Source organism: Eucalyptus grandis, chromosome 3, assembly GCF_016545825.1.
Source record: "Eucalyptus grandis isolate ANBG69807.140 chromosome 3, ASM1654582v1, whole genome shotgun sequence".
Lineage (NCBI taxonomy): Eukaryota > Viridiplantae > Streptophyta > Magnoliopsida > Myrtales > Myrtaceae > Eucalyptus > Eucalyptus grandis.
Window position 1 is genome coordinate 57801277 of NC_052614.1, and position 12650 is coordinate 57813926.

A 12650-nucleotide genomic window follows, 5' to 3' on the forward strand; every position below is an offset into this window, starting at 1 on the left:
TTTTGTTTAATGCATTTTGACTTTTGTTAGTCCAAATCACTTTGAATTTCACAGCATACAAATGCTAACGTATAAACTTACAGATAATCTTTTCATTTTTTTTTTAAATTTGAACAATATCTATAATTGAGAAACCCTAAAAGAAATACTCTTTTACTTCCAAAGAGTAACAAAACGCGCTTACAATGTATGAATGATATCGCGGATTAGATCAATGGCAACTACGAATTAAAACTCAGTAAAAACGCATTGTCTGATGTATGAAACTTAGAAGGTCTCACCAAACTAATTCATGATTCAATACCTATTTATAAAAACTCATGATCTCTGTTAATTTTTCTTGTTTAGAAATTTACCATATAAGTTTTGTGCAGAAAATTCCACTGCAATGAATGAGCCTGATACCAGTCATCTATGCAAGATATAAAGCATACAAAGTGTGATTAAATTTTCCAAGTTTAACTGTATTCATTTTCAAACACAGCAATCAAAATTTTTATACCAAACGTACTTTTATTGACAAATTTTGGAAATGAAAATACTGGAAAATTTCCATTATATTTTAGATGAAAACTTTTGGGTGGCGCTATTTCCATGCCTTATCCGACTAAATGCACCCCATTTTCTTTAAAAAGACAAAGTTGCCCTTAATTATTCAATTGCAATTTTAAGTGGTAGCCCTCAATTTATTTACTTTCCTTCTTTTTTAAGCTTTTCTATTTCTGTGTAGGATCTAGTTGCCATAACTAAGAACATCACATGTTTTGTTTTTCTTTATTGTTGATATCCCTTATATATTAAACGCATTATGCTTTCTCTTTATTTTTAGATTTTACTTCTTAGAAATTAATTTTGTCGACAAGAGAAATTTCGAAGAATCCTAGTTATTTTCTACATTAAGCAAATTTATGGAATTGAAGTTTCTTACTTGTGCTTTTGGGCTCAACAAAGTTGAGGCGCTCATTTTTGCAGATGGCATTATTTGGCTAAAGCCTTGCAAATTAACTTGCCTAAATAGCTTGCCTAAGCCCGAGAAAGAAATGGCTTAATTTGGTAAAGACTCCATCGGTATCAAGGGACAGAATGAACTTTATCATAAGAAAGAGGGACAAAGTCACCTTAAAGCAACGGTTTGATCGCTGGGAAATGAACCTAATGATCTGAGCCTACTTGCCAACTTGTATAGGTCTTGTTTATATTCCTAGTGATAATCATTTTCACCCAAGTAATCCAACTACTATAACGTAAAAACAAAATAAAAACAAGTTATGCTTTACTTGCATACCTTTACATTAGGCGAGGTACTTCTATAAAAAGAAGGAATGAACTCCACTTAGGGGGATCAAAATTCTTTTATAATTGGATATCTTACCCATTTTCGCATCCTCCATTTACTTTGTTGTTGAAAGACTGCAATGAGGAGAGCAACCTAATGGCGCTGCAACCAAGTGAAATACAAGGAGATTCGAATCCTGCTGAACCACCACTAGGTACATATTTATGTTCCAACCCAGAAAAATAAATGAACCTAATGATCTGTGGCCCTAGAGTTTGAGCCTGCTTGCCACCTTGTATAGGTCTTGTTTATATTCCCAGTGATAATCATTTTCACTCAAGTAATCCAACCACTATAATGTAAAAACAAAATAAAAACAAGTTATGCTTTACTTGCATACCTTTACATTAGGCGAGGTACTTCTATAAAAAGAAGGAATGAACTCCACTTAGGGGGCCAAAATTCTTTGATAATTGGATATCTTACCCATTTTCGCATCCTCCATTTTATTTGTTGTTGAAAGACTGCAACGAGGAGAGCAACCCGATGGCGCCGCAACCAAGTGAAATACAAGGAGATTCGAATCTTGCTGAACCACCACCAGGTACATATTTATGTTCCAAACCAGAAAATTTTATGGTGTAAGCGATGTGGTCTTATAATTTCTTCGTTTCCTTTATCTAGTTTGGCGGCATATGTAATTGGAACTAAATACAGGGACCAAAGATAAATACATTTCCAACAACGAACTAAAAATGCAAAAGCAATGTGTGGCCATCAAATACAGTTGATTGATTCAAGAAACCAGTAAGCAAAAGCAAAACGTATTACTCAAAGTCAAATATCCTAAATTTGGTATGACTTGGCTGCACAAGTTCCCTCGTAGTTTTGGATGATGGTGTGACTGCTTTTTGTCAATCCTAGTTTCGTCAGTCATAAGAACTCAATGACCAGTTCATTAAAATTAACTACTAGAAAACTTCCTCTTATCGGAAAGTTTTGTCCGAGCAATCACCTTGCGAGGACTAATTATTTTCCATTTCTACTTGAAATGCGAATCGGATTGGCAGTTGGTTGTCCAACAAAGCAATTTCATCAAGAGCGCACGGCAAAACAAACGGGTTTTGAATATTTAATTACTGATCATTAAGAGACTACATGACTTGTCCTTTAAAGACATGATTCTCGAGCTAATCAATTCACTATAGTCATCTCCAGAAAGGAAATCATGTTGTTGTTCTAAGCCAAAAATAACTCTTCAATAAAAATGGTTGTCACTATTATGAGTGATGAAACTTTTGATACTTCTACTGTCCTTATACCTATTTTTGGACCAAACAAAGTGAGATGCCCATTTTTGCCGATAGATTTATTCAGCTAAAAGCTTGCAAAATAACTTGCCCGAATAACTTTAGAAAGAAGTTGCTTAACTTGGAAAAGACTCCTTTGGTCTCAAGGAATAGAATGAACTATATCATTAAAAAAAGAGACAGAGTTACCTTCAAGTAATAGTTCAATCACTAGGTATTGAACCTAATTATGTGTGGCCCTAGAGCTTGAGCTGACTTGCCAACTTGTAAAGGTCTAGTCTTTATTTCTAGTGATAATCTTTTTTACATTAAAAAAAAAATCCTTTTTACACTCAAGTAATCCAACCGCTTCAATAAAATAAAAAAAATAAAAAAAGAAAAGTAATCCACTCGCTATAAAGTGAATAAAGAATTATTTGCTTTACTTGCTCTAGGTGTAGGTTTATATCAGGGGAGGTACTTGTATAAAAGGAAGGAATGAACTTGGCCTAATAAAACTCTTTGATAATTGAATATCTTACCCATTTTTGCATCCTCCGTTTACTTTGTTGTTGAAAGATTGCAACAAGGAGAGAAACCCAATGGCCCCGGAAGAAAGTGAAACACAAGGAAATTCGGATCCTGCAGAACCACCACCAGGTATAGACATGTTCATGTCCCAACCCAGAAAAATTTATGGTATGAGCAATGTGGTCTTATAATTTCTTTGTTTCCTTTATCTAGTTTGGCGGCATATTCAATTGGAACTAATTATAGAGGCCGAAAAATTTTAATTCCACGAACTACAAATGCAATAGCAATGTGTGGCCACAAAATACTGCTAGTTGATTCATTTTCTCGAGCCCATGGCATGACTATTCATTTCAAGCAAACAGTAAATACGCAAAATGTCCCCATTTGAAAATTCTAGATTCTAGAGTGACTATTCAGCTTTTTCGCCCCCCTAAGTCGAAGGAACATATAAGTTTCAGAAAGGCGTTTTGCGTCAACTCTGGTTTTCTTCCTTCTATTCTCCAAGATGTTTGTGTGGACGTGGACTCCAACAAAGAAACCAATCCTTCAGAATGAGTTAAAGGATCACTTACCTTGATGAAGCGGTGCAGGGTACGCCGTTGCCAAGGGAGCCGTTCCTTTTTTTCTGTTTATCAAATAGAATTTACCTAAGTCGTTCATAGTGAGTTGATATATGTTGCATAATTCTCTTTCTACCAAAATAAATAAATAAATAAATGAATTGTCAGAATAGGCACTCAAGTAAATGATTTTTTACTGATATGACTCTCAAATGATGATGAAAAAAAAAATCATGGCACGCAAATGATTAAAAGATGTTGATTTAGAAGCACAATGTCTGACAAAGCTTTTCAAGGCGGTCATGGACCATAAAGGTGTGCCACTTCGAAGTTTTAGTTCTCAATTTTCATAAATCTCGTGTTTGCTGCATTTTTACTTTTTTTAACTTTGGATTTTTTCTTTTTCATAAATCTTATGTTTCTTGCATTTTTATTTTTTTTAATTCGAAATATTTTGAATTCACGGCGTACATGCTGACATAAAAGTTAAAATATGATCTTTCCATAATTTTAAAATCATAATAATATCTTCAATTTTAATTGTGAAAGCCCTCACCCCTCACCCCACTCCCCCTCCCCCTCCCCTCCCCCCCCCCAAAAGAAAAAGAAAAGAAAAGAAAGAACTGACTTCCAAAGAGTAAACGAAGGAGCTCATGGAAACAGGCCTGTTGAGTAACGACCGCCCCTTGATTTGGATTGGCATTTCATCGGAATGCACTTGCACGTGACCTTTAAAACAGGAAGCACGAAAGACTGAGGACTTTTAAATTTCAATAGTTGCAGTCAAGCCAAAAGTGGAGGTCAATGAGAAGTATCGATCATTGTTTGAAGCCGCAGTAAAAGGTGATTGGAAACGTGCCGAGAAAATCCTCAAACATCATCCTGAAAGGATCACGGCCACACTTTTGACCACAGAAGATGTTCAAGCTACGGTGCTCGATATTGCGGTTATGGCCAGACAAGATCAAATGGTCGAAAACCTGGTCAAGCGTGTCCGTACAGAAAATAAAGTTAATAAAGCTTCCGCTTTACGTTGTGTCCTCTACCATGCCGCTCGGAGAGGAAGAATAAGGAGGACAAAGAAATTAGTAGACGAACTTGACGAAGTTAATGCCTTGTTGATTGCTACTGAAAGTGCTCTTAGGCAAAAGGAGGTTATCTGGTACCTGGCCACGCGTACAAAATCCATCCCAGAGATTGATATCGTGCTCAACCTTATTATGGCTGGCCATTTGGGTAGGATTTCACACTACTCATCTTATCTGATTTCCTTCATTATTTACTTGACCTAACTTTTTTGTTTTTTGTGTCGCAAAAGACATACTCTTGTATTTAGCTAAAAAATACCCGGGCATAATGGCGTGCAAAGAGAGCATATTCAAAGAAATTGCGGACATCAAGTCTTACTACCGTAGTGGAGCTCAGCTCAATTTTTGGGAAAAGTGTATATACCAATGTAGGTACTTTTTGTGCTTCTTTTGTTACATATGACAATTAGAGCAACTCTATTTTCATAGTGTTCACTCTATCTATTCCCTTAATAGGTATCCCTCCATGGGTTGATACATCATTTGACAATGCCAAAGACACGAAGATGGAGGTTGATACATCATTTGAGGTTGATACATCATTTGACAATGCCAAAGACACAAAGGAGGTTGATACATCATTTGACAATGCCAAAGACACGAAGGAAGTTGATACATCATTTGACAATGCCAAAGACATGAAGATGGGCCGAGGTATTTTTGTTAATCTACCGATGGATGGACTAACACAGCAAAAAGCATATCATTCAAAGATCTTATTCACAAAAAAAAGTTAGGGGATAGGGACTACATCAGTGTGTACCATTAATATCTAAACCACGATGTGTGTAACAAGTAAAAATCTAATTTAACAACGAGCTTACACCTCCATTTTAACTAAAACATTCCTTTTTTTTCCCAATGAACCTCCTGAAATACCCGTCCTCTCTCTCTCTCTCTCTCTCTCTCTCTAAATTATTGTTTCTTTATATATTATACTAACTACAAAACTGCCTTCATTTTTATCATCTATGTAATCTTATCAATTTCACAATATAAATGTCAAGTTACACCCAAAAAGATATTATTATATAATGTATCCTCTTATCATTTTGCCTAGACTTGATTGTTAATTTTAATTTATGATATCATATTTTAATCACAAAAGTTACATAGAAGATTAGAAAATTCTAGTTATGACGGGTTATGAATACACAATTAATTGCCTATTTTTATCAAATAGGGAAACTTTATTTCAAAGTTGAAGCTTAAAATTTAATCTAATTATCTAGCCAATTTTGACATTGTGAGTGTATTTTCGAAATAAGTTTGTAGATTTATAAAGTTAAACACTGTTGATTTGTGCTTTATTTTGGGCTTTTTACATTTTAATATGAATTACAAGATAGGAGTTAAAAATTTATTTATGCCTTCTTCATTTAAAATTCACACTAGAATTTTTCAAAGGAAAGTTTTAAGCATATTCTTAAGTTTTGATACATTTGATATGAGATTGAATCTACAATCGATAGTAATTACTTTCTTCATAATTGGAGTAGAACAACAAGAAGTTTCTTTCTTCTTCTTTTTTCCCCTTTAGGTTCTTATCCTTTTTAATATTTAGATATGATCTAAATGTAAATATTTTTGACATGTGATCAATTTTTCTTTTCCATTTGTGATCAAGATCGGTTAGATAATTAAATTGAATTTTAATTTTCGAGTTTGAAATATAGTTTCATTTATACCGTTTGATAAAAATAGGAAATTAATTGCGTGTTCATATGCTATCATAATTAGAAATATCTTGTGAGTGATATTTTGTTGAGTGTAATAGAGCATTTCTATTGTGAAATTGATGAGAGAGATGATAAAAATAAATGTAGTTTCGTGGGTTAGCCTACTGAAAAAAGAAGCAATAATTTGAAAATAGAGATGAGGGTATTTCGGTAAGTTAACTTAAAAAAAAAAAAGAGAGTGTCTTAGTTAAAATGGGGGTGGGAATAGAGCTGCCCTTAACATCTGTATAATTAGTTTGAGAAGTCTTACTCAATGTCAAATTGAGAAGTAGAATTATTGGGAATCGTAAATCTGAATATCAAGTCATATGGGCTGATTGATCCAAGTTATTTTCTAACATATTTGAGCATTATTAAATTTAATTACATATGCAATTTTCATTTCATAAATGCGATATGTATCTTTTCGTTCATCATCAATTCCTAATTTGCTGACTGTGATTCTTCTCTCCTCCTAGTGGTGGTAGAACCAGTAATTCGTCGGTTCAAGAAATTACTCTAAAATCTTGCCACAAAACCAAGCACACGAATTCGCATAGTATCTTTAGACAAAATAAAAATAAAAATGTGGTGGTATCTACAGAAAAATGACTCTATTTATCCATATTTTATATTCTAAATTGATATGATAGTGTATCCCTTTAGGATCATTGTTTTTTAGATGGACTAGTTCTCGATTCATATATTACGATATGATTGGATTCCATTCAATTCAAAGTCTAATCGATGTGTGTCCATTAGGAGACTCTTTAAAAATAGTTAGGTCGAAAACAAATCTATTGATCCATCACTAAATCTATCCGTTTTTCAAAAAAAAAAAAAAAATTCTCCGAAATTGTTTATGTTCATCCATAAGTCTATCTATTCTTTGATGCATGCGTTTTGATTTTCAAGCCATATGAAGTTTGCTTCCTCGATTAATACGTTATATTCATCATTCTCTTCTTAACGACGCAAATGCAAAAGCCTCTATAACCTTTTGAATTTTCATCGCAGGTAAAATTGCTCGTCGAATGTTACGTGTAGTACCTTTTGTCAATAGGATTGCAGAATTGAAGTTGAGGCACGAATGCTGGCTTGAGTTCTCAAATATAGTTTTTAAGGGGATGAATAATGGTAAGAAAACTCCTGAAATACTCCAATCGATTTCGGACATTGTCCTTCAAGCTGCATCTAGTGGAATATTTGAAATTGTAGAGTTATGTCTTAAGCAATATCCGGAATTGATGTGGGCTAAAGAATTCACAATACAACTGATTGAGGAAGTTGTGAAGGCACGGCATGTTGATTTGTTTAGACTATTGAATGCATACGACACAATTCCAAGATTGGAACCCGACTTGATGCCGGCAGTAGTAAAATGGTCACCAGGATACGTACCGGTTGATGTTTCTGGGTCAGCTTTTCTTATGCAAAGGGAACTTCAATGGTTTGAGGTCGGTTCACTATATTTGCTTGCCACTCTTTAATTTATTTACATTCATGTTAATAGACGTCCTTTATTTTCTGAAGGTACTGGAAGATAGGAGCTCTCCTACTCTTCAAAGTCTAAGATTTAAGGTCGGTTCACCTTATTTGTTTTGCCACACTTTTGTGCTCTTTAATTTACGTGTTTGTTGATAGATGAAGGTGATGAATGATGAGAGTGATCCTTCTTCTAGAAGTCTGGAATTGAAACTGATGGAAGATAGGAGAGGGAAAACGTACTGGGAAGTTTTTGTAGAACAGCGCAAAGATTTGCTCTAAGAGGCAAGACAATGGATGAAGGATACATCATCATCTTGTAGCCTTGTAGCGACTCTCACCATTACAGTAGCTTTTGCTGCAGCTTTTACTGTACCTGGAGGCAACGACAATACAGGGATCCCGATCTTTTTGAAGACGACCTCATTCATGGTATTCGCAATTGCGGACGCTCTAGCTCTCTTCTCCTCTATCACCGCCACCTTGATGTTCTTGGCTATCCTAACTTCACGCTATGCCGCAAAAGATTTCCTCCACTCACTACCAAGAAAAATGATATTGGGCCTCACATTTCTCTTTCTCTCTTTGGCCTTTATGCTTGTGGCTTTTGGCTCTGCTCTTACGATCGTCCTAAGTAGACGATGGAAGTGGATTTACATCCCCATTACTTTGTGGGCTGCCATCCCTGTCATAATGTTTGCAATCCTATAGCTTCCCTTGTATGTTGAAATGGTTGAATCCACCTTTTGCCCTCGCCTCTATCGTCCCATGAAGCTTTGGAAATGATTTCTGCTATTATTATGGAACAAGGACATCCGCAGTGTGATCTTTGTTTGCACTTGTTATTGTGTGTGAAATGCAGATATTATGGTGTTTACTCATGTTTTAAGACTATTGAGGTATGACATTAGCCATACTTATGCTTAAGTTTAATGTATGCTGTCAAGCGCACACCTTCTCTCTATGGGTTATTTGGTTTTTTTACCCCAAACAGTGAGTAATTACTTCATTGCTCGTGGTATTAACTACTAAGGTGAACCCAATTCTTCAAAGAACTGGCAACATGGCCATCAATATTTAATATTGATAGGGTTCATCCATAGAAATTCTCTATCCTGCAGAAGATGGCCGCCCAAGTAGTGGCCCACCACAAGGAAATTCTCATATGGCAAGCCGAGCAAGCAACTATTTTAGTTCAATGGAAGCTGAGCCTTCAAAATCAGTCTTCACCCACTGCCCACACTTTCGCCGCATCCTCTCATCCAAATCTTTGGCTTTGACCTCCGCCATCTTAGCCGCGTTGGCCATCGATGCCTCCTGCACTTCCATTATCATCATGCTCCGCTTCTTCTCCGCCGCATCACCCCTTCCCAACTTCTCACCTAGCAACAGTGCACAGTGCTCGTTAGCAGCAGCACCAACTCCATCAGAAACATAGCCATCAAAATCCCGCACTCCCGCCTCACCACGACTTTAGCCTCTTTCAAGTCTCTGTGTGATCACAACAGCAAAAGGCTTAGATGTTTCTTTGGCTAGTACAGCAAGCACCTGGCCGGACAGAGGATCAACGTACCTGGATGCAATCGACATGTGGAGACGTTTCAATGTCGTGACAAGATGACCAAATAAGATATACTCTTAGAGCAAACGACCTAGAATCTCAAAGGTCACGTCTCAACGAACAATAATGGTGCGTACGATAACATTTTTATTCTCAAGAATAATTTTTATTCAGAAATAGTTTTTTCTATTTTTATTCCCTGAATGAATTTTTGAACATTTGAAGATATTTTGTAATTGCAAAATTTTTTTATTCTCGGAACATAAACATATTTGGTACAACCCCAAATTTTTTTGCAACTTAGAATTTCTTTTAATTTATTAATAATTTTAAACATTTTTTCTCTTTTTTCTTTTAACTTTTTGTCATTCTTCTTTTTCCTCTAGCTGGTCGTTGGCGAGATGCCCTCAACCCTTGCCTAGCACCGTGAGGTTGGCATCGCTCGGCCGGGTGACGTCAACCTCACGGTGGCTAGGCGAGGCTCAGGGGGACCTCGCCAAGGGCAAAACGAGGCTCCCGTGAGGTCGCCGGGTCTTGTCTGGCTTATCGACAGCCATCGCCAAGGCCAACAATAGGCTAGGAGTAGAAGAGGAAGAAGAGAAAAAGAAAGAAAAGAAAAGAGAAAATGCTTGTTTTTTATTATTTGTTCTTAGGAACAAAAAGACGATTTTATTTATTTATTTTCTTTTTGTATTTGCTCCAAATCTACTCCCGAGAATAAAAACCTACACAAATGGATTTCTATTCTCGAGAATAAAGAAATAAAGAAACAAAAACGTTACTAAATGCACTCTAAATTATATTCAAAATCTATTACTAAACTAAAATGAGGCATTGCTTGAATGATTTATTACCCTTAATTGAGATAGCCACTTCGAATTCAAATTAGGTTACATGAAGTAAATCCTACAATAATGTAGAATGGTCTTTTGTATAAGATAGATTGAAGATGCGGATTGGATCGAGTCTGATAAGTGGAATTCAGTTCAAGATATCATGTCACATTATGATTATTATTATTATGTAGTGTGAATATATTATATATGTATAGATTGGACCGAGTCTAATAAATAGTTGGTCCCCCGCGGTAAATACTTGTGACTAGACATCTAGCTGTACAACTTTAAGTATGCAATAATCTACATGTGACTATGGAGAGATTATATGTGCTCTAGCCCTACCATATCCCTCCTATATTTAATTCTCTGCGTCATTGTGTCCACTAGACAATTCCAAGTTATAGGCCTGCAAAAAAAGTTACGGGGAAAAAATTAAGGATTGTTATTGTAAAAAATTCTAAATCGATATATCAATGTCATATTTACTACGACCTAATTTTCGTATTACGAAAATTCTTGAGTTGGTACGCTAATGTGACAAATCTACTGAATTTTTAGGATAAAATTAGGGAATTGAGCATATTTTTAAAATGTGAGGAATTTTTTAGGTAAAATTAGTAGGTTTGCTGATCTAAGTTCATTTTCTTTATATTGCAAGCTAATCATCCGATGGCTTTCGTCTCTCATGGTTTTAAAACGCGTTACACATTGTAGAGAACTCAAGCCTTATAAGCTTAGGACTCCTCCCCTAAATGATGTGGGACATGAGACATGTGTTTAGCTTCTTGGGTTGCCCGTTAGCGTAGCCTCCCCTGTCATCCTGGCCACGCCCTTAGGGTCGCCACAATATTAGAGGGAAGCTGTTGACACAAAAGAGTGCCTAAATTCCCGACTGACGACTGGGACTTGGAGAGGGCGAGCAAGACGTGATAAAAGTAAAATTTTGTTGGGAGCTTTTAGTCGGCAATTTTTTAGACAACAATCAACGACTAAAAAAAGTTTTGCAAACGGTAAAAACGAAAGGAAATTATTAACTCCTTAAATAGGAGTGTCGATGAATAAAGCATGGTTTTATCAACAAGAAGGCCACGACCGAAACAAATCACTACGAGCTAGGAACCAGGTAAAACCAGGTAATTGTCCAAGTAAAAGGACCAATAGTTTCAGACACAGTTCGCTTGGGCAGGCCTGTATGGCTATCGAGAAATGGAACTGACACGATCATGATGTAGTGGAGCCGAAGATCTCGGAAGCTTACGACCATAAAAGCCGGGAAAAACGGGCCGTTTTAAACATTAGGAAGTCGAGCCCCATGTTACAAAAGTATTGGTAATTGCTAGATTTGAAAAGAGGAGAAGTGCGGTTGATTATCGAATAGCGGGCTTGTCACTGAATTTTAGGAGCCATATTGCTTTCTTTTATAACCGCCGGAAATAACTATAAGTATTAGGATTCTAGTTAGAGTAAAGGCAGCGTCAATCAAGCAATGAATATAAATTATTCAATTTTATCTTTGTGTTACTTTACATTTCATTACTTTTTTTACATGATCGGCCACGATTGCCTCAAATCTTGATACCTTTAATTTTCTTGGCGCATCCCTTATCGATTTACATTTCGAAAGGTTTTATTGTCGGTAACTTTTCGACGAAACAGAAATGAACGAAAGGTAAATTTATCATAAATATATCGATTTATAATTTTTATAATAAAAAAATAAATTTTTGTTGAGCACCAATTTAGAATTTTTTGTAGTAATCCAAAAACTAAAAACTAAACTAATGCCAACTAATGGAAAAAATTTCGTACGCGTTTGAGCATCTACCCACAACCGTTGTCAATTTCGGTGCACTTTGAAATGGAAACTTTTTGTTGATGAACTAATCCATTAAATTAAATTACAATGTGAGGGCCCAGAAAAATAATATATTAAATTAAATTAAATAATACCGGCTGAAGTAACCGAAGGCAACATGCCGCACGTGCCTTTGAAAAGGACCACTGAGTGCAGGAGTTCGGTGTGGATAGGATAAGATCGCTATGTATACATATACATACAAAAATCATTATTTATTTTGGACAAATAAAAGAAAAAAGTGAAAAAAGGAGAGAGCGTCATCAGTGGTACCCCGACACGGTCTAATTCTAATGATTATCGGTCCGTCCCTACACTCCTCTCGCCTGCTCATACGTTGTCTTCACTTTCGCCTGCTATAGCTCCAATTCAAATGGCTTTTATGTTAAAAAAAGAAATGGCTTTTATGCTTCCCTTATTTTTCAAAAGGTACCGGAAAGCAATC

The 12650-nt window shown here is 35.8% G+C and overlaps 1 protein-coding gene across 1 annotated transcript; it reads left to right on the forward strand.

Annotated features, from left to right (window-relative positions):
• The first annotated feature begins 3167 nt into the window (after window positions 1-3167).
• LOC120291998 lies at window positions 3168-8232 on the forward strand. Its single transcript, XM_039309837.1, has 5 exons — window positions 3168-3225; window positions 4443-4895; window positions 5204-5401; window positions 7483-7922; window positions 8110-8232. The coding sequence occupies exons 1-5, from the start codon at window positions 3168-3170 to the stop codon at window positions 8230-8232; spliced, it is 1272 nt and encodes a 423-aa protein (XP_039165771.1).
• Window positions 8233-12650: the final 4418 nt, after the last annotated feature.

Bases quoted from the DNA above. Each gene is read 5' to 3' on its own strand.
- LOC120291998 (XM_039309837.1), top strand. From the start codon at position 3,168: ATGGCCCCGGAAGAAAGTGAAACACAAGGAAATTCGGATCCTGCAGAA. The intron at 5,402-7,482 runs GTATTTTTGTTA...TTTTCATCGCAG, and splicing joins AGACATGAAGATGGGCCGAG to GTAAAATTGCTCGTCGAATG. The intron at 7,923-8,109 runs GTCGGTTCACTA...GTTTGTTGATAG, and splicing joins GGGAACTTCAATGGTTTGAG to ATGAAGGTGATGAATGATGA.